This window comes from Rissa tridactyla, chromosome 3, assembly GCF_028500815.1.
Source record: "Rissa tridactyla isolate bRisTri1 chromosome 3, bRisTri1.patW.cur.20221130, whole genome shotgun sequence".
NCBI classification, from domain to species: domain Eukaryota; kingdom Metazoa; phylum Chordata; class Aves; order Charadriiformes; family Laridae; genus Rissa; species Rissa tridactyla.
In genome coordinates, this window is record NC_071468.1 from 118,961,034 (window position 1) to 118,984,148 (window position 23,115).

Here is a 23,115-nt window from a genome sequence, read left to right on the forward strand (position 1 = left end):
ACAACAAAAAAAACCCACCAAATAAATATTGCTCTGTTTTGATCATTCTGCTGGAATGGGAAGAACCAAGAGATTAAAAGCCTTCTAATGTCTAAAGAGACAACCTTCCTGGATTGATACGGTAATCAAAACAAACCTTTTTATTGGGGGAACTGTTCTTGTATATCCGGAAGTTCCTTAAATGTAAAGATAATTTTATGCTTCCATACAGATATTCCAACCCGGAGAACTAGGCTGGACTGACTATTATGATCAAACACAGAAGAAACAACATTGACCAAAATAAAAGGACACTCTCCACTGCCAGCGATGATCTGCATACCTTCAGTATGGTAAGAAAAGGATTAACAGTACAAGGAAAACAATTTTAAAAAAAAATAGCTCATTACAGTCCAAAGAAAGGAAATAAAAATATTTCTTGCAGATCAGCCATAACTCACATCCACTTGTTCCAGCTTCTTAATGTCTACAAAGAAGCTTTAAGCCCCTACACAGATATTATGTCAGGTCAAATACACAGTTAAAAGGAGGAAGAAAGGTACCAGTGAGATACAGGTTACACTTGGAACTACACTTTTGGTAGTTGTACAACTTTGGAATTCCCCAGTTTGGGAAAAGGAATGGTGTGGCAGACAGGAAGAGACGGAAGAAGAAAGAGGAGGAAACACTTTTTTTTCTGTTCCGTTTTCCAAACAATGTTTCTGTGGCAGCAAGTAAATTTACTGATACACCTTCTAGATCTTCCACTTTCAGGTAACTGGTGAATAAATGTAAGGTCAAAAAAGTATGTGCTGGGTGTGCAGAATGCACGTGTTATTGCACAACAGGAAGAGAGAAGACTAAGAGCTAGTATTAGGAGTACAACTGAACTAACTGGGACCAAGTAACACCAAGAATAAAATTCCATTTTGACAGGAGTTGTTTGTTTTACAATCCAACTGAATCAGATATTCTTATCTTTACATCCTTTTACCACTATTGTTAATTATCTACTCATAAGACTTCAAAATCCATGTTAATATATAACCAGCAATCTTCTTACACTGTGTCTGCAGGCAATCACAGATGGAATCAAAAAGGTCTGCAGAACTGACAGAACATTATAGAATAGTTCTGCTTGTTTTCTCCTGAATAATAAAAATCAAACCTTCCCAAAGACCAAGGATCTTTTCATACCTATTTCTTGCTCTGGCCATGCTTTTAGATTTTCTTCTTTCAAAACGTTCTTCATCTGAAGAGGTTGTATCACTGCTGTGAATGGCATGCTTCTTTCTCCTATTGAAGTGGTAAAATAAACATAAAACTCAGTCCTTTTCGTAGTAGAACAGCATGTTTTGATTCTTTTATAAAAATAAAATCGAGACAGCAAATACAGTACTGTTCAGGCTTAAGATGCATGCGAATTCTGGTTTTATTAAGTATCAAAATAATCTGGGAGGGGAACATCTTTTACTGTCACAGGGGTATCCGATTTCAACATGAACATTAGTAAAACAGTAGATGCCCATAAGATATGTCATCCTGTCCACATTACCTCAGCAAGTGTGATTGAGTAGTCAATCAATAAGCTGCTGAAGTCCATCAGACAGCTCAGGAAAGCTTCCAACCACTTTAGCCACCTCCACCACAACAGAATAATCATGATCTCCTTCCTCAAATTCATGCTTCCCTTTAAATATTCTTTGAAAAAATTCCCTACTTCCTAAAGCATATGGTCTCTTTTTACGAGGACATTAATTCTGAACAGCAAAATAGCTTTACAAAATATCTGTACAGTATTTTAAATTCTGATCTGAATCTAAGTATAAGTACTACTCAAAGCCTGCACGACTTAGCATGACTTATTTTAGTATGACAGTATTTCAGAAAACTGAGTATTCCAGAAATAGAGAAAAGTACATTACATCTTCTGTAAAAAAAAAAGGTGTTTAGTTTGGTATAAGTTTAAAAAAAGTCGGCCCTTTTTTGCACGAAAAAGTTGGCTTCTAGTAAGAATTCATGTATTTTTAGCGAATATAGTGAGGCTGCATCTTTTGTATGAACATGATAATCCACTGGCTGGCCGTTTTTTGCCAAAGGATAACATAGTCAATCAGTTTTACTGTTTGATGACCAAAAATTAGGTACATTTAAAACCATATCAAAGAGAATATCACGCCATTAGGAAAAAATTTTATGACAGTGTCCTGTCAAGAAAGGAAAAAAAGAGAGTGGAGCAACGAGCATGCTAGGACTGAGGGGATGCTTTCACACTCTTTACATCTTACTAGCAAGTACAAGTCCTGAGATTACCCAACAAAATGTCTTACGCACTTTAAGACCGAAAAACCAGCTCTCCAAAATTAAATGTTTTTATTTATATTACAAAGAAACTTGTGGAATTGTAAGATTCTGCTATTATTTTATTTACTTTTCATATTTTCCCTATGCCATTAAATTGAGCAATAAGACAAGAGTTTCAGCTAGGACTAGCATTCATTTACTGGGATTCTGTTCACGGACAGGTTCATCTTTTTGAAGTTTTGAGTAAGTTTATTTTTTAAAAAATGTATTAAGCTCTGATCTCATCTATTTTGTTAAATAAAGCCTATTGACAGTTTCCAAGACAACTTGGTGTATTCCAGACTTTTTTGACACAAAAGAGTCAAAAATGCTGCTTGGTAAATATTTTATTAAATTGTTAATATTACTTGATGAAATTTGAACTGGAAGAAGACAAAAAACATTACCCTGATGTGTTTATTTTTGTAGACTAGAAAGGGGATATTTTGTTAAACTGCTGCTTTGGATTTAAACACTAAATATACGTCGTTACAGAAAAAGCTATGGCGTGCAACGTGCAATTCTCTTTCCGGTCTGTTTAATCACAAAGCTTCTTCTGGTATTATGAGGAGCTATGAAAGTCATCTTTGTATGCTGATCAGGATCTGAACTTAAGATACAATTCAAGACTGTCACATACGTGTGAATGAACTGTACAACTCACTAAAGAATGTTTTGCAAATTAAAAGCTAACAGAAACGTACTGAGGGAAAGCAAACAACTGCGTACCAAAAGACTGACATTTACCTGATATGGCTTCTTCTTGCAGGAGATCTGTGAATATCAAACAGTGTGTTTTCCCTCTTTTTTTGATGAGCTGGCACTGAGTAAGAGAAGGTACAGGTTTGTAACATCAATTACAAAAGAATAATAAACTAATTTAAATGCAGCACAAAGATGCTAGATTACTGCCTTACCAATAATGTTATCACTAGTTTCTCTGAAAGCTCAAATTAAGAAAAGAACTGGGGGGGCGGAGGAAAGTCAAACCTTTTATGCTTTATTTCACTATCACCATACTTGGCTTGATACAGTCATGGGAATTCACAATTCCATCCTCAGCCTCCTCAAATTACACAGCTATGGCTATCACGGCACAGAATGTAATTCATCCAGGGCACTAGCATTTTTAGTTTATTTGCAGGACATGAACCTCCCTACAGAAACCTCTTCAGACCTGCTAACGTGGGATGTCTTGAAATTTCTCTTAACAAATAAACCACAGCACTTCTCTATCACGGTCTTAATTTCCAAGCTGCCTTAAGATGCAACACACTGCATGCACTGCTGTAACCTAAACCAAATGCGCACAGAATACATTACTTTAAACAGAAGGATTAAAAGGTTCAAAGTTAAGAGACACTACGCTGAATCCTGTATGGATCCCTGACGGCATGTTCTGTGAGGAGCAGCTGAGGACTCTGGGTTTGTCTAGTTTGGAGAAAAGGAGTCTGAGGGGTGACCTCATGGCTCTCTCCAGCTTCCTGAGGAGGAGACGTGGAGAGGGAGGTGCTGAGCTCTTCTCCCTGGGATCCAGTGACAGGACACAAGGGGATGGTTCAGAGCTGCATCAGGGGAGGTTCAGACTGGACATCAGGAAGCATTTCTTTACCAAGCGGGTGGTGAAACACTGAACAGGCTTCCTGGAGAGGTGGTCGATGCCTCAAGCCTGTCAGTGTTTAAGAGGCATTTGGGCAACACCCTTAACAACATGCTTTAACTTTTGGTCAGCCCTGAGGTGGTCAGGCAGATGGGTGAGATGACCACTGTAGGTCCCTTTCAACTGAAATAGTCTACATTTCTCACTCTACAGTCTACATTTCTCATCTAGGCAAAATGTGGTAACAGCTGCTACGCAATTTATGAATTACAGTTATGAATTAGGCTTACCACTCAAGAAGAGAAGCGGTACCTATTTTTTATATGGAACTACCTAATTTATTAGATTGCTTTCTGAATTCAGCTTCTGTTAACTATTTCTTGACCTAAACCCCGTCCACCTCCAACCCTGAGCCCAACACATGGCAGTACTTGCAAAGCTCAATGAGGCAGCACGCACTAGCAACACCACTACCACTGACAAATTGATAGATTGTGTCTCAACAGCCCTATTCACATGGTGAACAGAAGCAGAAGCAAGATGGAAGTCACCGAGTGCTGCCTGGGAACTCTGACAGGGATGAGGAGTAGTCAACCAACTTTTCCCTTCCCACACCCATGGTATTCTTGCAGGTCAGTAGAGCAGAACTGCATGTGCACTGCCTAGTTCCTCACCTATTGGAGGGGCCTGGTATCTTTCAACAGTTTTTCTCTGTCTGAGATTATACGGCCGATCATTTTCTTCTCCCTCGGCTTCTTCTACTTCTATATCTCCATCTTCTTCCTGAGACTCTGTTGGGGGAAAAAAATATTTTCAGAACATTTATACTTGATGCCAGAGCTATCTTCATCCTAAAAATTAACATTTGAACAGACATTGAGAATTATTCCCTTCTTATTAATTTACACTAATTGGCAAATCACTAGAAATTTGAAGACCAAGATAGATCTACAGCATATTGTTAAACTTCCTTCTAGTTTCCCACTAGAAGTGGTTCTGGAAAAGGTGTTTCTGGAAAAGCAACAGAAAGAAAAGTAAATGCAGTCAAATTTAGTTGTAAAGTACTTCAAATACCACTTTTAAAGTATCTTTTTCCTTCAATAATTATCCTTCAAATTAAGAATAATGCCTTTCTTCTCTTTTCCCATAGAAGCCTCAGAAAATCAAATACTTGACAAAGTATGACAATAAATACAACTTTACAATTCACAATATCATTTTTGCACAAAGCAAATGAACACTCTGTATAAAGGTACCACCTAGGTCCATCTATTAAGAGGATCAGAATTTCCATCCATGGATCTCAGAATTAAGCCTGCATTCTTATTAACTGAGACAGACCATACCTCTTATAGCAGTTTCAGTTCAAAATCAAGACACACTACACTGAACCCTGGATGGATCCCTGAAGTCTGAGTCTGATTTCTCAAGGAAGCCAAGCATGCTGTCGATCATGCCATCAAAGTTAGCCATAACCCCTTCTTTCTCAATAATTTTTGAACCCACTGGACAGTTTCATCCAAATTTTGAAAAGAAGGTAGAATTTCAAATACAGGTATAAGCCTTCTAAAATTCAGTGGATGGATAAGACACAGAGACTTTAATAAGTACCTTCCCCAGAGGAAGGATGCACAACTGACTATCACACATTCCTTCTGGTAACTGCCACCTAGCATATGAGAAATAGCGAGTCAGTTACAACATGCATCTAATATGCATCCCATCCTGGCTTCCACCAAAGGATTGTTACAGGGAATATAAGGAAAGCTCCAATTACTTAGTGTTATGGAAAACAGGAGCAAGGGAACATAGTATACAAACATTTAGAAACCAGGCTTTGGTCTGCTAGTTTCAGATAAACTTGCTTTCATTTAAAGAAAACAAGAGATCCCTAAAACTTCTCCTCCTTCTGAAGAGAAGGCATCCTTCAATGTGTACTTATTTGCAATAGTCTTGTTAATTGGTCTATTTAATCCAAAATCAAATCCAAAACCAAACTACTTTCTGTAGTGCAATATAGTGCTATCTTATGTTGGCAAGAGCTTTGTTTTATAAGTATTTCAGACAAACCCTTACAATTCTTTACAACCCATACCTTCTTCTTCCCCTTCTGTGGACACTTCATGATGGTTCTGAATCCCATAGCTATTTCTCCTCAGTGATTTCCTTCTTCTTTTCACTCGAGAATACATATCCATGTTTTCCTGGAATAAAATTCACATACACTCCCATCAGTACTGTCAGCCCATGTCACTCACAGTGTTAGCCCACAGTTCAGTAATACCCCACTTCAGCCCCCACGTCGTTCTCCAACAGGTAGACTACAAGCCTTCCAACGAGTTTTTTCCATCCGCAGGTAGACTACAAAGGCAGTCTCATTTAATATGTGGTAAAGTAAGTCTCTGACAGTACCTAGTCCATCTAATACATAGTTAACATCAGTATCAAGCTATTTTAGGGAACAAAGCAGGTAACAGTCCCTGGTCCTGTTTTCAGACTACCAGAGTGTGCTTCAAACCGAAGGAGAACCACCGCAGCATGTCATGAGAGTACGGCAGCCAATTCATCAATAAAGAAAACATGATTTAGTACAAATCCGTGAATTTTGTTCTGAGTTTGAATTTACCACATTTCTTAATGTTACCCACTGAACAGGATCTGAAGCCTTTTGACACAGCTACAGACAAATGTATGGAGATTGCAAAAACAAACATGTTCCCCCTTGATATTACTTTTACCCAAGACCTGAGACACTCTGCACTTACAAATTCTGTATCTGTCCACATCCGTAGCCGTTCTACTTCCCCAGACCGTCTGTTTCTCCTGATGTTAATATTATCCATTTCCTGTAGGACAGCTTCAGCAGTGCTAAAATACATGCGACATTTAACACAAAAAAAAAAAAATCAGTATTGAAAGAGTAGACATGCAGAACTTTTTACATAGCATCCAACAACTTAACATATCTAATTCTATGGTCTGTTATGGCTATTCCAGAGTCTACAAGTCAACTGCATATACAAATGAATTAAAATCTGAACATTTTAGGATGGCTACTTGAATCTATCAATTAACTACAGAACCAACCACAATAAAGGAAACTGAAAGATGAACCTACGGAATATGAACTAAGGAGCATGCAAAAGAAGAAATACTGATGCTATTGAAATTTGGGGTTCAAATTAGGCTGCAGCATTTTAAAAAAAACTTTTTTGCTCAGTGTAAATAGTAGCTAATAAAGTTGTAATTGCTTAGATGTTAGATTAGGTGTCAGATAAGATTAAGTTTGCAGAATAAGAAAGCAAACCTTTGAACCTACATAACTATAATATTGGGAAAGCAATTAATGCCTCCACCCCATAAGCTTTACAGCTTCTGACCCTGGCCTCAGAAAGACAGTAATACACAAAGGATTATTTTTTTTCAAATGTTAAATCTGTAACACCTACAATTTCACCATCCATTATTTGACCTCACTACTCTACCATTTCTCATCTACTATTTAATTAGTCTACGTTTTCATTATCTAAAGTATTTGTAAACAGCTGTCAATACAATGGTGGTATATAAATAACAATCTTGGCCAAGATGCTTCACTGCTAAGGCAGAAAACAACAGAGTATTAGCCAGGCCAAGTCAATTATTTGGCCACCTGTCCTGAACACCAAGTTACTGCTCTCCATTGCGATTATGGTAGATTCCAACTGGAATCCTACTATAATTGTATAATAATTGTAAGAAGGCAGAAACTTTCACTTTCTTTCTTTCAAGCTGTTTAAAAGTAAATCTAAAGGGTGAAATCCTGCCTGGAAAGAAGTCAGTGGAAGTTCTGGTGACAGAAGTCAATAAAGTCAAGATTTCATTACGAGCGCCCCTCTCGATTTTAATCAATTTTTATAAAATATCTGTGATGTGTGATATAACCACTTCAAGTAAAATCATGCTATATTTTGCTATCAAAGAAAATAGGGTTGGAGGGGACCTGCAAAAGTCCACCTACTCTGCCAGGCAAGAACAAACTACACAGCAGCTAAAATCATTCCTGACAGACATTTGTCTAACCTGCTCTTAAAAAACTTCCAATGATTATGGGACACACTGTTATCAGTATAAGTTCATATATAGACTTCAGTACCATGATCTTATCAAATTACAATCTTCATGGTAGACTTTTTCCTATTGTTGATGAGGAGAGGGAGATTCAACTGCAACTAGAAAAATAAATGTAACTCAATATAATTATTTGTAAACTGATACCAAGTAGTTACTGAGTAAATTGAAAATTAAATTAATAAACGATTCAATAGAATACATTTAACAATAAATATCAGACTTGGCAATTAAATGCTTATGTTTAAATAATTTTCCAAGCACTAGAGCAAGCAGTCTCTCACAGATGTAACTATTAAAACCCATTTTACAGGTGGGAAAAGTGAGACATATTAAGTGACCTGCCCAGGGCCACGCAGAAATAGTATTTCAAGAAAAGCATTTCTGGCTCCCATTCCTGTGCTCAGACCAGACCGTGCCTCTCTCTCTGACCTACTTTGTCTGCACAGTAAATGCAAAAAAGTGACACCCACCCTATGTGAATTACTAACAAATGGTTAAAAAGAAAAAAAAAAAAGAAAAGCAAGCTACAAACTTTTGATATTTTATGATCAAAATCATACAAGCAAAATCTAGAAAGCTTCCAAGTCACTAATCACCAATTTGCATCACGTTTAGGGTATCACTACATAAACGGGTTACTAAGAAACAAACTAGAGTGTGGATTTACAGCATGTCAGCCACTCTGCAATAACCACCAACATACACAGGTTTATCCAGGTGTAAACACGGAGGAGCTTACTCCACGTTGGAAGTCTGGTAGGTTGCTTTGCGTTTACAGCAGGGATAACAGGCGGTTACGGCACAGGACCCAGCCTGTAACTCAAACCACAGTCTAGCTTGCTTCAACGCTAATACATTCCCACAGTAAAACACACAGATGGCACTGGAAAACAGGGTTTTCTAAGCTTTTTTAAAAAATCATTAAGATGCTTTGTGAATTCGACTGAAGTACCCCCACATACCTGTTTACTAGCTGATCAAACAATAAACTCTGATTCAAAGTCTCAAATCTGTTTTTCCTGGACCGACAACTTTTTCTGACTTCTATATCTCCGTTTATGCAAGCATGGTCCCCATCTCCCTTTTTTTCCCCTCGAAGGGGATGGCTTTTGAGAGCTAAGAGAAATTTGTATTACTACTTCAAAATGCAGGAAACAACATTTTCACAAACAAGAATTAGTAAGAGAATACTTAGCAAGGACAATAAACCAAAAGTTATGGAGCACAGGATGAACACCCTTACATTCACTAAAGAAATATATGTTTTAAATTCTTATCAAAGTTGTTTTACAAGCTATTTCTTCAGACTCGAGCTTGTTTCATTATATAATCTTATTTTATGATGAAAATTTGGCATTCAAATATCCAATATTTTTAAGTTAACACCAATACTAAAATGCACGCTTGTCCCACAGTTTCAATTCTTAGTCTTTCAAATACAGTATCGAAAGGTCAGATGTAACATATTGATTTTACAAGCAAATTTATATCAGCTACTCTGTACAGTACCAAACAAGAAGAGATTCCCACTGCTGATTGTTCCTTAGGCACCACAATAAATACTAAAAACACCAAATATGCTTAATGGATTAACACTTACAGAGAGTCAACATAGAACTAAATGAGACAGAACTGATGAAAAAGGGATACAAAAGACAAAGTGGTTTTAGCTGAAATATGAAATGAGATGGCAAGTATGTAAGGTCCAAGAATATAGGAAAATTGTTCAAAATAGCAGGAGCTGCAGACAAGGCAGGTCTCTCTAAAGCAACAGTAGAGTTAAGTAATGTTAAGAACCATAGAAGGCCAACTTTTAGATGAGCAAAGAGTAAGTAAATTAAAGAGACCAGCTCAGAGAGGAAGGCTATAATTAGTTCGTAACAGTAAATTTAGGAATTAAGGAAAACATCAAGATCATGGCCAAGAGGTCTGAATTGAGAAGAGAAATGGACTTCCATCTAAGAATGTTCCCCACGTGCACAGAGAGCATCCAAGATGTTGATAGAAGAAAACTGAGCCAAAACAGTAATTTTTCTGTTCAAAATGGTCAGAGTAATCAGTAAAATTACTAAAAATATATGCAACCGAAAATCACTGACATAAAATTGTTAAGTGTAAAAGTAGATACAAAAGATCCGCTGTAATACACTTACATAAGCTACGTCCATTTGGTAGTGTAGCACCAGGCTGAGAAGTTAACCTAGGAAACAATGATATTAGACACACAAATAATCTTAACGCTCCTTACCCAAGCAAAAGTTACACAGTGAAAATAGAACTTTAAACACAGAACGTTACATGGTACACTCTGACTTCAAAACCTTTGTGACACGTCACCTCCGAAGGGTCTGCTTCATGCCCAACATTGGAATGAGGACAAAAGTGCCAAATACCAATTACAAGAATCCCCCCAATTATCTAAACATCTCTTAATAATCCCTCCAACGTTCCCTCATGCCGTCTCCTACTAGTAACTCTGCCCTTAAGTTTCGGAACAGGATCTTGATCCAGCTCTTCAAAGGCAATTATTCAAATGCTTTGGATAAAAAAGTAGAAGGATAAAAAGCTGCTTCATACTCATAGGAAAAGAATTTAACAAAATTACCAACTCAAGTGAATGGGATTAATTTATGCTGCGTGTACTTAACATCAGTAAAAAATATTTTCGTGTTCTCTATCAATACGATATTTTTAATTTCTTTCTAGATTAACTTTGAGGAAAATTAACTCCTACTACTTCACAGTCTAAGACAAAAACATATCATTGCAGTTTTCTGCAATTTTATTGCGTAAGCAATTGTTCCTTAATACCTTTAAGAAACTGAAAATATTCTTATTTATTAGACATGATTTTACTAAAGGATAATTCAGAGTAGAGTACAAATGAACGAAAACTCTACAACCACTGGCAGACTGTTAGAAGTAATTTGTTAACATTGCTATGCAAAAACGTGAAATAAATCAGGCAAAAGGAAAAAAAATATTTTTTTTATCTCTCTTCCACCCTCAGAAACACCAAGTACTTTACAGACAAGTGAAGTGTGTATTCTGCACACCAGTACTGGATAGGAAGAAACTCCTTGTTCTCAAACTAGATAACTAAAATGTATTTGATGAGAAAGAGAAAAAGGAGGGGAAATCTTAACAATACCAAATGCAATCTCGGCTTGGACGTGGCCAAAAGTTCAACACAGAGTTCAATTCAGAGCCACAGAAGATGTGGGCTTTGCTCTAATTTTCCTAACAAACGTATAACGAATCCTTACAAAACAAAGATAACCAAAGGATTTTTGCAAGGATTGGATAGCATCATAGAAAACCACATTTACAAAAATCATGTCCACATCCAACTTTCCAATAACATTTTTCTGGTCAGATATTCTAAGTATTTTAGAAACGACAACTGAAGAAGCGAAATTCGATTATAATAATGGTTAAGCAAGAAAACTTTTGGGAAAAGTCTTAACAACTCAAGATCACTATTAGGCCCAGCAATGTGGATTTTGGCAGAAAACAGCAAAAAAACCTCAAGATGCAAAGACATGTCACAGTGGGTTCTACATGAGTAACAACATGAGTTTCAGTATCCTGGCCAAATTTCATTTGACACAGTGATCTAAATTCTCCCAGCCATATTAAATATTTTTTTTACCTCTTAGCATTTCTAATAGGTACAGTACAAGGCTACACTTGTAAACAAAAGAAACAGAAGGTGCATGAGTTTCAATACATTCCCGGATGGCTATGGTGCTTAATATGCTATAGTTTATTCATTCTGTTTTAAAAGGGAAAACCAAACAAAAGAGAGATCTATTTTAAGATTTACATACTTTTTAAATATACTTCATCCTAGCAGACGACAGTCCAGTCATGAATTACAGTCATTCTTACATACAAAGCGTTGCAAGAATGATTTTGATTTGTACATAAATATGAAATAAGTATCTACAAAAGAATCAGTACTAACTGAAAGTTCATGTCCCTGGAACATACTGTCTACAATGTCTCATAATTACTGGTAACCATGCGAAGAACCTTTTGAACACAAGAACACTGTAAAATATTATTCATCAGAGTTATAAAATAAAACAAATTACTTCTCTTTCGAGTTATAAAAAAGTGGTAGGATTGAGGCTATATTTAATAAAAGACAGTAATTTACTTGAGTCCTTATAACCAATCAGGGAAGAGAGGCTGAAAACAACAATGGGAAGAAACTCGACCGTTATCCATTCCTTCAAGATGATAATACTGATTTCCTAATTAAAATGGCATGTCTCCTTATAGCTTGAGTACCTAAAAATACCAATTAAGTCACTAAATTTGGATGTATCAAGAATCTAGAATTCAGACTGCATCTCGAATAAAATTACTTTCCAGTTTTGCACAAATTTGCATAGAAAGGAAACACAGAGATGAGAGGACTGATGTAACCCACGTTCCTGGAGTCTTAAACTAAAAGAAAATTGTATGAAAATAACACACTTCAAAAATACACTCTTAAGCATGAGCTGCAGCTCACTGCAGAAATAGCGTAAGCGAGTTAACAACACAGGAAAAACTGGTAAGACTTGATCTTTCTCTTGGCACCAAGTTACCTGGACTGTCCAGCTGAGATGCTCCATTCCTCTCGCTGCCCAGTACTGCGTGATTTTGATTTGTCTTTGCACACAGGATCAGCATGTTTTGAGGTACGTTTGGCGGGAGGAGATATGTGGCTATCACTCAAACTAGCATCACTACCTTCATCTTTCTGAAAAGAAAAAAAGCAGCAGACCATACTTAATCGGCTCATTTGTATATATCCTTACTGAAAAAGAGGAAACTTAGCAAAAGGGAAGTCTCTACCAAACTCGCCGTAAACCGCTTGTGCAAAATATTAGAAATTATTATTCTGAAAACACTACTGGAAACTATGAAAATATTTAATTTTAAATGTTAAACTTTTGTATAATATTTTACATTTATTTCTGAACAAGCATTCTAGTTCTCTAACCCACTGTATTTTGTATATCACACGTGATACTGCTACTCTCACCTATCTGCAAAAGAACTAACAGTGCAAATAAAGAGAGGAAAAAGGACCGAGGAAAACAAAGATCCTTGGAAACACAGCATGAATTTATTCTACTGACGTTATCTTTGTCTTTAAAATGCTTAAACAGCCACGTTATGCTCTTCCCTCTTGTAAGAGTTTTGCAATACCTTGTTCTCCTCTTTAGACTGCCAAACACACAGCTAGGAGTAACTGACTTCATACTTTTACAGCACTTTTTGTCTAATGTGTTCATTAACAGCATTACACACACCAACAACATTAATCTTAACACCTTTACGAAGCACCTAACACTACCGGAGGGAATTTTTCTGCTGCACTTATCGGAGGTAACATAGATAGGAACTCAAATACAGCAGCAAGGGATTACTTCAGAGCTGTACGTAAGACATGGACAGACAACAGACTTTGGAGGATCTGCTGCTGTTAAGGTGAACTCCAAAAACAATTTAAAAAAATCAAGATTCTAGAAACCACAAATTTTAGCTCATGGAAACAGTCTTGATTATAAATATCCGCTCTTGCAACAACAGAGTAGCCAATTTAGAAATATTAAGGTCCAGAAATCATCAGTAAGAACTTAGACTAAGAACAAAAGATGATTTTACTTATATGCAAGAAGATGATCACGGAAGCCCCATTTGTTCATCAAGCTTATTAACAACAATCTGATTTGTAGGCCAGATAATTCAACATCATGATGTCTCATGTACTAAATAGAATTTAAAAAGTCTTTTTTTCTTAAGAGAGACAGACTATCCCAGCACACTATTTAGAAAGTGGCAAAGCCTAAAGAAATCCAAATATACAGGTGCAGTTCGACAGCCCAGCACTACTGAACGGGGGACTGGTCCATGCACTCCCTTGCCTGGCCACCCAGCACCGCTCCAACCTCCTTTGATCTTCTTCTGATGTTTCTCTGACCCACCCCTAAACCAAATCAGCTCACTAAAGCTTCAAAAGTTCACTTTCCATCTGTTAGACTAGGTTCCTACCTGGTTAGTGAGCTGAATCATTTCACTGAGGGTTCAGCCAAGTACAAAAGAAAATGCAAGAAAAAAAAAACATGACGTGAAGACGGAACCACTGTCTGCAGGAACAGAAAGCTGTGAGTAAAATAGGCTGGCCCACGATATATATCTTTAACAACTATTAACTAATATTAAATACTTATAATACTACTAATAAAATAATAAATACATTATTCCCTATGATATAGTATTTATTGACTGAATACCACAGAATCGTTTAGGTTGGAAAAGACCTTTAAGATCATCAAGTCCAACCGTAAACCCAACACTGCCAAGTCCACCACTAGACCATGTCCCTCAGCACCACGTCTACCCGTCTTTTAAATACCTCCAGGGATGGTGACTCAACCACTTCCCTGGGTAAGCATACAGTATATTGCAGGTAAAGACAAGAATCTCACAAAAACATCTCCCTGCTCCACGAAATCAGTGTGTCACTAGAACTAAGAAGGACGAGAAAAGAAAAGGGGAAAAAAAAAAAAAACCCAAACATGTAGAAGTATGTGGGAACTCTCAAATCCCACAGGTACGTCAGGCATGATTCTCTAAGATGCCAAGTACTTGGCAAAGACACGATTTTTATTTATACTATAAATACTTGCAAATACTTTTGATAATACTAAAAAATACTAAAAAACTAGTATTAAATGCTATCCAGCCATGTTCACATCTCATTTTTAGCCTGTCACGGTAACTCCAGGGAAAGAAGCTGGTCTATATTAAGATTCAATCTTAGGACTTACTTAACCCCAGTAAAAAATAAAAAACAAACAAACAAAAAAAACAACAAACAAAGCCCAAACTTCTTTCTTCCTTGTTATTTCACTTTTCCAGGAAGTACATCAATGTAACTCAAAATAATACCTACACCAGAAAATCATAATTAAAACTTTAAATCAGATGAAGAAGAATTGGGATCTAAAACTAGAACTTAGTGAAAGTGGTAGCAGAGGTAACTGCCACCATTCCTAAATACAAACCACCTGCACCTTGCATTGCACTGTAAAATACATGTGCAGCCACCCAGCTGTTTTCCGTAACGCTCTTCAACTACAAAATACCAACTTTTCACAAAATTGTAATAGTGTACATATTCACTTGTGAATACTGTAAGCATCTGTGTATGTACTTTTTGCTTTAATAAGCCACAAGTTTATTTGTGGACTTCGAGAAAGACATCATTGCTAAGTCAATTTTAGGAACTAGTTACTGAAACTACAAGAGCTGCTCTGTGCAGGATAGAAGCAGAGTTTCAAGGTAAGCCACAGAACCAGTTTTAAACCGGCTAGGCGAGACAGAGAAAATGAGGCTAAGAAAGAGAAACAAACATGTAACCAAGCTTTATGAGGGCTAACATTAAAGGTATTTTGCGAGCAGTGAAATTAGTAATGCACAGGTTCCCATATTCCATCTCTTACCCCTTCTCATGCAAAAATCGTAACTCTTCCCATGTCGTACATGACCGCTTTTCTCTGCATTTCCTCCAGTTCCCTGCCTCTGGTTCCCAGTCTCAAAATTCACTACTATTCCTCATTTATCCTGTCTGTTTATTGGCCAAAAGCAATACAGCAATGTAGTTACTTCTGAGCTATGTGCATGCCAAGTGGTCAGCTGGCAGGTAAAACGAAATATCAGCGATTAACCTGGAGACAAAATCTGCTACTTCAAGTGTCCCTCTGCTACTGAGTTACCAATATTCACAAAATTTATAAAAGCTGAGTGTCTTTGAGATCTCTAATACTATCAAATGAACAGAGCCTGGCCAACAGCTCCAAAAACTAGAAGGGCAGGCTAGCCGTCAATGGGATCACATCAGTGCCGTTGCCTAAGGAACTAGACTAGCAATGAAGGGGTTTACTTCTCAGAGGCAATGAATTTTGGTTATTCTTTAAGATATTATTTTCAGTTAAGCCTCATTTGTCTACACATCAACTCTACACATTAACTTAGCAAGTACACCGCAAGTCTAAATTTTAAGACAGTCGAGTCCAAACACTAACTTAAGTTAGGACACCTGCTGTAGGAGATGCATTAACATTCAAAATGTTTTACCATGAAGTAGTGATAAAGCTACCCCAGTGAGAAATCACTGGCATTTTAAATACACTAATAAGAACCCAAGCTCCATTTTCCAGTTAACAGACAATCTTAAAAATTCAAGCTCTAAGGAATCCAGTCACACCTAGACTGCCATCCAGAACTTTCACCTACCTACAGTGAAATATGGAGATGGAGCTTTCATTACACTCAAGAGATTAGCCAAACTGGGATATGCTAGAACAAGAAAAGAAATTAATTTGAATTTGAGAAGCCTTTACAGAGAGCGGTCTATCCACTGCTTCCTCCCATTTACAGCAAGACGTCTAATAATTCCACTGCACTCAACTCGCTCCCTCAAGTAACCAGGTCTCAAAGCATTCATACCTTTAATGATTAAAAATAGTACTTCAGTTTCACCCCAGAAACTTATTACTTAACAGTACACATAATGAAAATGTTCTGGGACTAGAAAGAGAAATGTATGATACAAGCACCAAACTTAAAAATTAAGAAATTAATAATGCAATTGCAGAAGTAGGAACCATTGCACTGAACTCAAAGCTTCTAATGGAACACTGGCACTGAAGCAAACACACTCACATGCTGAGAGAACGCAGAGAATACGAGTTAATAAAATCTAAATCATGTCAGAAGCTGCCTGAAAGCATACCAAAGCCACAAAGAAAAAGCAAGCACAGAAGAATCAAAATACGAGTTTACGTACTGTCAGGAAGTACAAAGTAAACAAAATTTAGCACAACTGCTTTGATCTAACAGAAATGAGAGACCCACCAAAGTCCAGCTGTGATCCAGAACAACCAGAACCCAGCACAGCTTCTCATGGAAAGCACTCTCACAAATAACGAGTAAGGAAATAACTGGAGTTAACAGCATACCATCCTGGCAAAACATAAGTCTTCATTATCTTTGAATTCAAGAGTAAAATGGAATGTGACAGCGGAATGAACACTGCAAATTAGCTGGTGAGCCAAGAGTCAACAGCAAGAGTCTTGCAGAGGTAGTGAGGCAAACTCTAGTAACACACCTTCACTGAAAGCAGTTGAATGATGGTGGCAATAAATTTAAAAACAAAATCCAAAATTAATAAGTAAATAAAGGCATAAAACAAATATAGCTGCAAAGGAGAAAGATGGAAAAAATGTTTATTATAATACATACGTTCATGAAAAAGCTACAAAAACACTGACATACAATATTACCTGTAGTCTCTTCCATATCCATCCCTAAATTTCAAACCAGTAATTTGATACGAACAGAGCTTTATTTATAACATTTAGAGACAAGTCCTTAAGTTTTGAAAGAACACAAACTAGAAGAAATCAATGAATAAAATTTACTTTTTCCTTCTCAATCGACCCTCTTCGAAAAAAAAGTGACTACACCAATACAGTCTTTCAGCATGACTGAAGGACACGCGTACCAAGGGAGACCTCACCAACAAGGGCTTGCCTTCATGTATATCACAGGGACCAGCTAGCTAAAGCACGATAGCTGGTTCATTTTCAAGTTGAAATATGAAGACTACTTCTAGCATATTGAAGTGGAGAGGTAGGGGGTTGTTTTTTCTGTTTTCTTAAGTAAGTTGAATCTCCTGGCCAAGAAAATACCCAGAGAACTCCTCACTACACTGCTGGTCTGAACAGCCCAAGATAATGAACTGCCTTGGTAATGCAGGACGAGTACAAACCGTGTCTATCACTGTCATCTCCAAGTATGTGAACACAAGTTCATTGAGTTTTTGAGTACGGGATGCAATAACATCCAAACCACACACAACCACACCTTGCAATTTTCTGAAAAAGACTCCGTCTGGTTTGCCACAGGTTCAGCTGTATTAAAGCACAGGTATGCAGACGTGAACATCGGAGTTTTCCACCGTGGTCAAACTTGCTCTCCTTGCCATACATCTTGTGGGTCACACCCTTCTTCTGACTAACCCTCTGCCCCACCCAGAAAGTCAGCATTGCTCATACAACTCCTCAAGTCAGACGTGAGACTTTTCAACCTAGTGTTTTCAACCCCTCAGCATCTATGTTTTTCTCTTTCCTATGACCTCCTCCCGTGACTAAGACACAACATCATTCAATCTTCAACTGCTCAATCTTATTCCTCCGTATTTTGTTAAAGGTACAAACTATTTTAATTTGGGGGTTTTTTGCCCCACTAAACAAGCATGAAACACACTGGAATTTACTTTTGTCTTAATGATAAAATAAACATTTTCAAGAAGTCTGTTTCAGCTACAGGTTTTCAAAAACCCCTACTTCTTACTTCAGCTAATTCTTAGCTTCTGATATTTAAAAATAACTTTTTCTCTCCATTTGACTCTTTGAAAAGACAACAATGACTTCAGACATCTCTCTTATTTTTACCAACTTCGGAGAAACTGGATCCGGGTCCTCCAGTTATTTCTAACATAATTTAAAATGTATCTTGTTGTGTAACAACACATCTTCTCAGATGTCCCAGAATATTAATAATCTGGATTAATATTTTTAAAGTAGGTATGAAAGAAATCTGATCTACCTCTTCCTCTACCAGTTCATGAAAAGTTCTTGTGGAAATGGGCTGTCCATTAAAAGAAATAAAATACATACTTGGAGATATTTAATGCACTTAATAAACATTTTTATCCCAATGGTATACAAAGATAAAAGCTGTCTTTCCAAAATAAAACTTGTATCCATGAAAAAAATGTGATTGTGTCCCCAGTGTACCAATTACTCAAGCTGATCACTCTTTTTTGCCCTCAGATTCAATTAATAAATAACTTGCTTTTTCTGCATTTAAACTATAACGTCATTTCAAACATACCAATAAATTACACCAAAAACACTATCTGTCTGTTCAGTGATTCTGGATAAGCCACTTGCTCCCCTGTGTATCAGTTTCTGCAAAAGTAAAAAATACGGATTAAAACATTAACTTCTACACATTTATCGCATTAAAGATCCATTTTAAGATCTATTGATGAAAGTTAGGCAAGAGCTACGTATCCTTCCTAATGCATTTTTGAGCTAGGCATACTAAGCAATTAAAAAAAATCAAAAGGCTTCACAACCTCTTTGAGATATTTTTAGCTTTGCTCCTATTTGGTTCGAAGTCCTAGTAACTAGATCAAACAAATTTTCTACCATGACTGCGATAATGTCATCTGACCAGAATCTAGTAAATCCCTTCAAATCCTATTTCAATTGTTTTTCAGTTCACCACTTTGCTTTATAGCATCTTAACCAAAAAAAAAAAAAAAAGAAAGAAAAAAAAGGACTACAGCTGTCCCTATGCTCAGTACAAATTTTCAGTAGCTGCAACACTCTCATCAGTGTGCTCAAAGTAGGGACCACACCTTATGCATCTGCGCTATGTCTTAATTTCAGGGTGACACATTGCAATACCCCACTCTCTCCCACACCACCACATCCTCACAAGCTCCTCTCCCCTCCCCACCCCAACCCACATTTTCCTGGCAAATGCCCTTAAGCCCCTCTTCTATGGGAGGGCTGACTACCTGCTTGGTGGGAAGAGGTAAGACCTGATACACTCGTCTGAAGGAAGAAGGCAACATGACTCAACTCCAGGTCACAGCAGACTCTATTCATGTTGGTACACCACATACTGCTGTATGCTAAACGTCTACTTTTGTGTCCTAAAAATCCAGGGTAAGTATACTGCCTGTGCCTTCAAATGACAAAAAGATGGGAAAAAAATGTATTTGGATTAAAGCACATTAACTATCTTAACTAAGAACTTCAAGTTTTGTAAAGGACCTCATGTGTCAACCTTACTGATACCTTGAAAAGAGACAAAGTTGGCTTAAACGAGCCCAGCTTCTGGTCGCAGTTCTCTAATTTCCACTTGTTTGCACATAGTCATTTATCAGACGTTGGCTCTCCATGGGTGTTAAGGAAAGATTCATGCTTAAGTGCTTGATGATCTTGGAATAAACAACTATTAATGCCATACTTTATTGGTGATAATGATAGTAAAGAATGCCTCAACTGCAGGATGATTTAAATTCTTTTAACATTCAGCTTCTGTATTTTTGTTTTCAGTAAACAATACTTACATCAATAATAGCCATTAAGAATACAAAGAATACCATCATCTAGACTTTTTCAGAGAACAAATTATTCCCAACTCATTCATGTTAAAAAACATATTTTTTGCATGAGAAGATCTGCTTCATTTTTTCAATAGATTTCCATTTCATTTCCCGGAACTCTTCAATCCTAGAATTCAGGTTATTTAATAACTGTGAAAGCTTTTCAGAAAAGTTAAAAGTTTACAAGTTAAAAATAGAAACCGCTTACTACAACACTGTTTATGGTGTATTTTCACACTTGTAACCGTTCCCCCTGTCTGTAAAAAAAACACCTGTTCGTATCCAGGTTGAGTGCCTTTCAACGGCTGTTGATCTGACGTCCAAAACAACTCTTCCAATCTACGGGCTTCTTGTAGGTTCAAGGAAGAAAGGGCGAGCGAGCTACACAGCAGCCTCTGCCAAACCATAAGAGCGCCCAGAAACAGTGACCTGAGGTCTGTCCTCCACCCATCATCACTGCCCCACTCCAAGCATTTCCACCATCAGGGTTCCTCTCCCCTCCTTTGTGCCTTCACTAAAATGAGGGTGACATTGTGAATGTTCAGCCGATAATCAAATCAGAGGGATGAAGGGAAAGCAAGGGGAAGCAGGAGGGTGTGCGGAAGAGGGTTAGTTTCAGCTGGACCAGTAACCTGATCCTGATCCAGCTGATCAAATGGCCCGGCAAGCATGAATATTGGCAAGTCTATTCATTTTCACAACAGTAAACACCTTGCAGCACGTGTGAAATCACACACCTTCAGAAGAGCGAGTCTACTGAGAAGAGGTCTCTATCTGCTGTATGGGGGTCCACACCTCACTCAGAAGTTTTTCTAAAAGATCCACATATCGGAGGTTTTTAAAACCACTGATCTTCCTAATTTAACACTGAAGGAATACTAAAAGCAAGACATGTTTAGTCAGAACCGCATTAACCATTTCCATGAGTTTCTATATTCTATTAACGAAGATTTTTGAAGCAAAAACTATATTTCTGTAAACATTCGAGAATTATTACAATTCAGAAGTGGAAAAAATTAAAACATTCAAACAACAACCTTTTTTCCTACCCTTAGTCCTCAAAAATCCATCTTGTTTCTGCTGAACAACCCCATCCCAAAGAAAGCCTGGAGGCCACAGCCTCCTTGTAATACTACTATAAATCTAAATAAAGAAGCAGAATGATCTGAATGAGGACGAAAAGTAGGAGAACAGAGAGACCCTTGGATCAGAGGGTTCCCCAAGGTTTAGACACGACCAGATACTTGACTGAGTAAACTAAGCGAGAAAGTGTCCGTAGCAAGCGAAGCTACAGGCAGGTGGCCTTCTGTGTGGAAAAAAACCCTGGGATTAAAAACTCTTCTGTATCTCTAGCTACAATGCACTTGAAGACAGTATTTCAAAAAGAAAAAAACAAATAAAAACTGTATAAAGTTGTAATATGAAATCTTAAGATTAATGTATTGAAACTTAAATCGTAATAAAAACAACATTCAAGGTCTGAAAGATAAATCAGAGAAATAATAGAAGGTCGTTATTAAGTATTTGGAATGAGGGATTGCTGAAGCATGGCAACAAATTTCAATGCAAGTAATCTCTTCCACGTGTACAGGAAGAACAGCTTCTTCATTTCAGGGTATTTAAATAACTCAGCTCAACTACTTATCCATTAAAAAATGAAGCATCTGACTGGAGGAAAAGCAAAAAGCCCATTTCCCAAAACGCCCAAATGGAAGCATCTGCCCCTAGTGCAACTGGACACAAGCTTTCCACCAAAGCTTTACATTAGTTAGATCATTAACATGCACTACTAGAAGCATAAAGATAAAATCACAAAATTCAGAACAGGCTACAAAAACTGCGAAACCTGGACAAGCTCATAAATTCTGTATTTCTGGTAGGAGTACTAAAGTTACCTCCTTTATACCTAGTTCAACTGGAGTTGAAGCTATTATAGCAAACATATACTCAGCAGTGCAAAATGAAAAAGCTTACAGAAGGTAAGATATTAATCTTACAACTGGTTGAAAAGTGGCCCATTTTAATACTACCCAAGCAAGAAGAAATTAAATTTATTCAGGAAAAGAGTCCAAGCAGGTATAAATGCAAAACAACATTTGAACCATTTAAAGCAAAATTAATGGTTAAAATAAATCATGGAAATACCATCAAAGGTAATAAAGACAATATTTCAAGAGTAAACTCAGAGACGGAAAACCTGTTTAGAAAAAGCAGCAAAGCATTAAGAGTACCAAAAAAAAAAAAAGAAAACGATAGGATGAAAAAGGCTGAAAAAATATTGTCAGCTCCCTTTGGAATAAGTGAGTTCATGAGTGATATTACCCACACACAAAGACATTAGAGCCAGAACATCTAATAAACGACCAACATCCTTTAAAATGGCCACGGCTACAAAATAATAGCACTGAAAGCTTCAGCTCACTGATGCCTACTTGCTGGATGCTTTGGTTTGAGAAGGGTTTTATAAAGTTGTGCATAGAAATCGCTTAAAGCATCGTTAGACTGGAATGAAAACTTTTCCACAGTACAGCAAATACTCGACAATTTAGGGCAGGATGAGCAAAACTACACCACATCCAATTGCAACTGCAGGGGGATGGAGGTGATCAGAATGTAATTACCTGCACTAATTATCTTGCATAACCCCAAGCTGTATGCCACTCTTGCAAAATTGTCATGGGATCTCTCACGGCAATGGGTTAAGCCTCCTGCTTAAAGTTTTAACTGGGAGACAGTAGTTGGAGAAGCAGCTTTTAGTAATATTACTTTGGGACAAGCCCAACATTCAGAGGAAGCAATGCAGCACACCAACCATCAACACCATTTCCTG

At 37.2% G+C, this 23,115-nt stretch overlaps 1 protein-coding gene across 4 annotated transcripts in view; it reads right to left on the bottom strand.

Annotated features, from left to right (window-relative positions):
* ATAD2B (ATPase family AAA domain containing 2B) overlaps positions 1–23,115 on the bottom strand; it is an 82,366-nt gene that overhangs the window by 53,893 nt on the left and 5,358 nt on the right. For 2 of the 4 annotated variants that reach the window (XM_054194428.1, XM_054194427.1), the window contains exons 2-9: positions 12,634–12,788; positions 10,189–10,235; positions 8,998–9,151; positions 6,688–6,790; positions 6,018–6,126; positions 4,597–4,713; positions 3,070–3,145; positions 1,177–1,275 (exon numbers count right to left, since the gene is read on the bottom strand). In XM_054194428.1, the coding sequence (XP_054050403.1) occupies positions 1,177–1,275; positions 3,070–3,145; positions 4,597–4,713; positions 6,018–6,126; positions 6,688–6,790; positions 8,998–9,151; positions 10,189–10,235; positions 12,634–12,788 (860 nt within the window). The other 2 variants (XM_054194429.1, XM_054194430.1) reach the window with 2 other exon arrangements.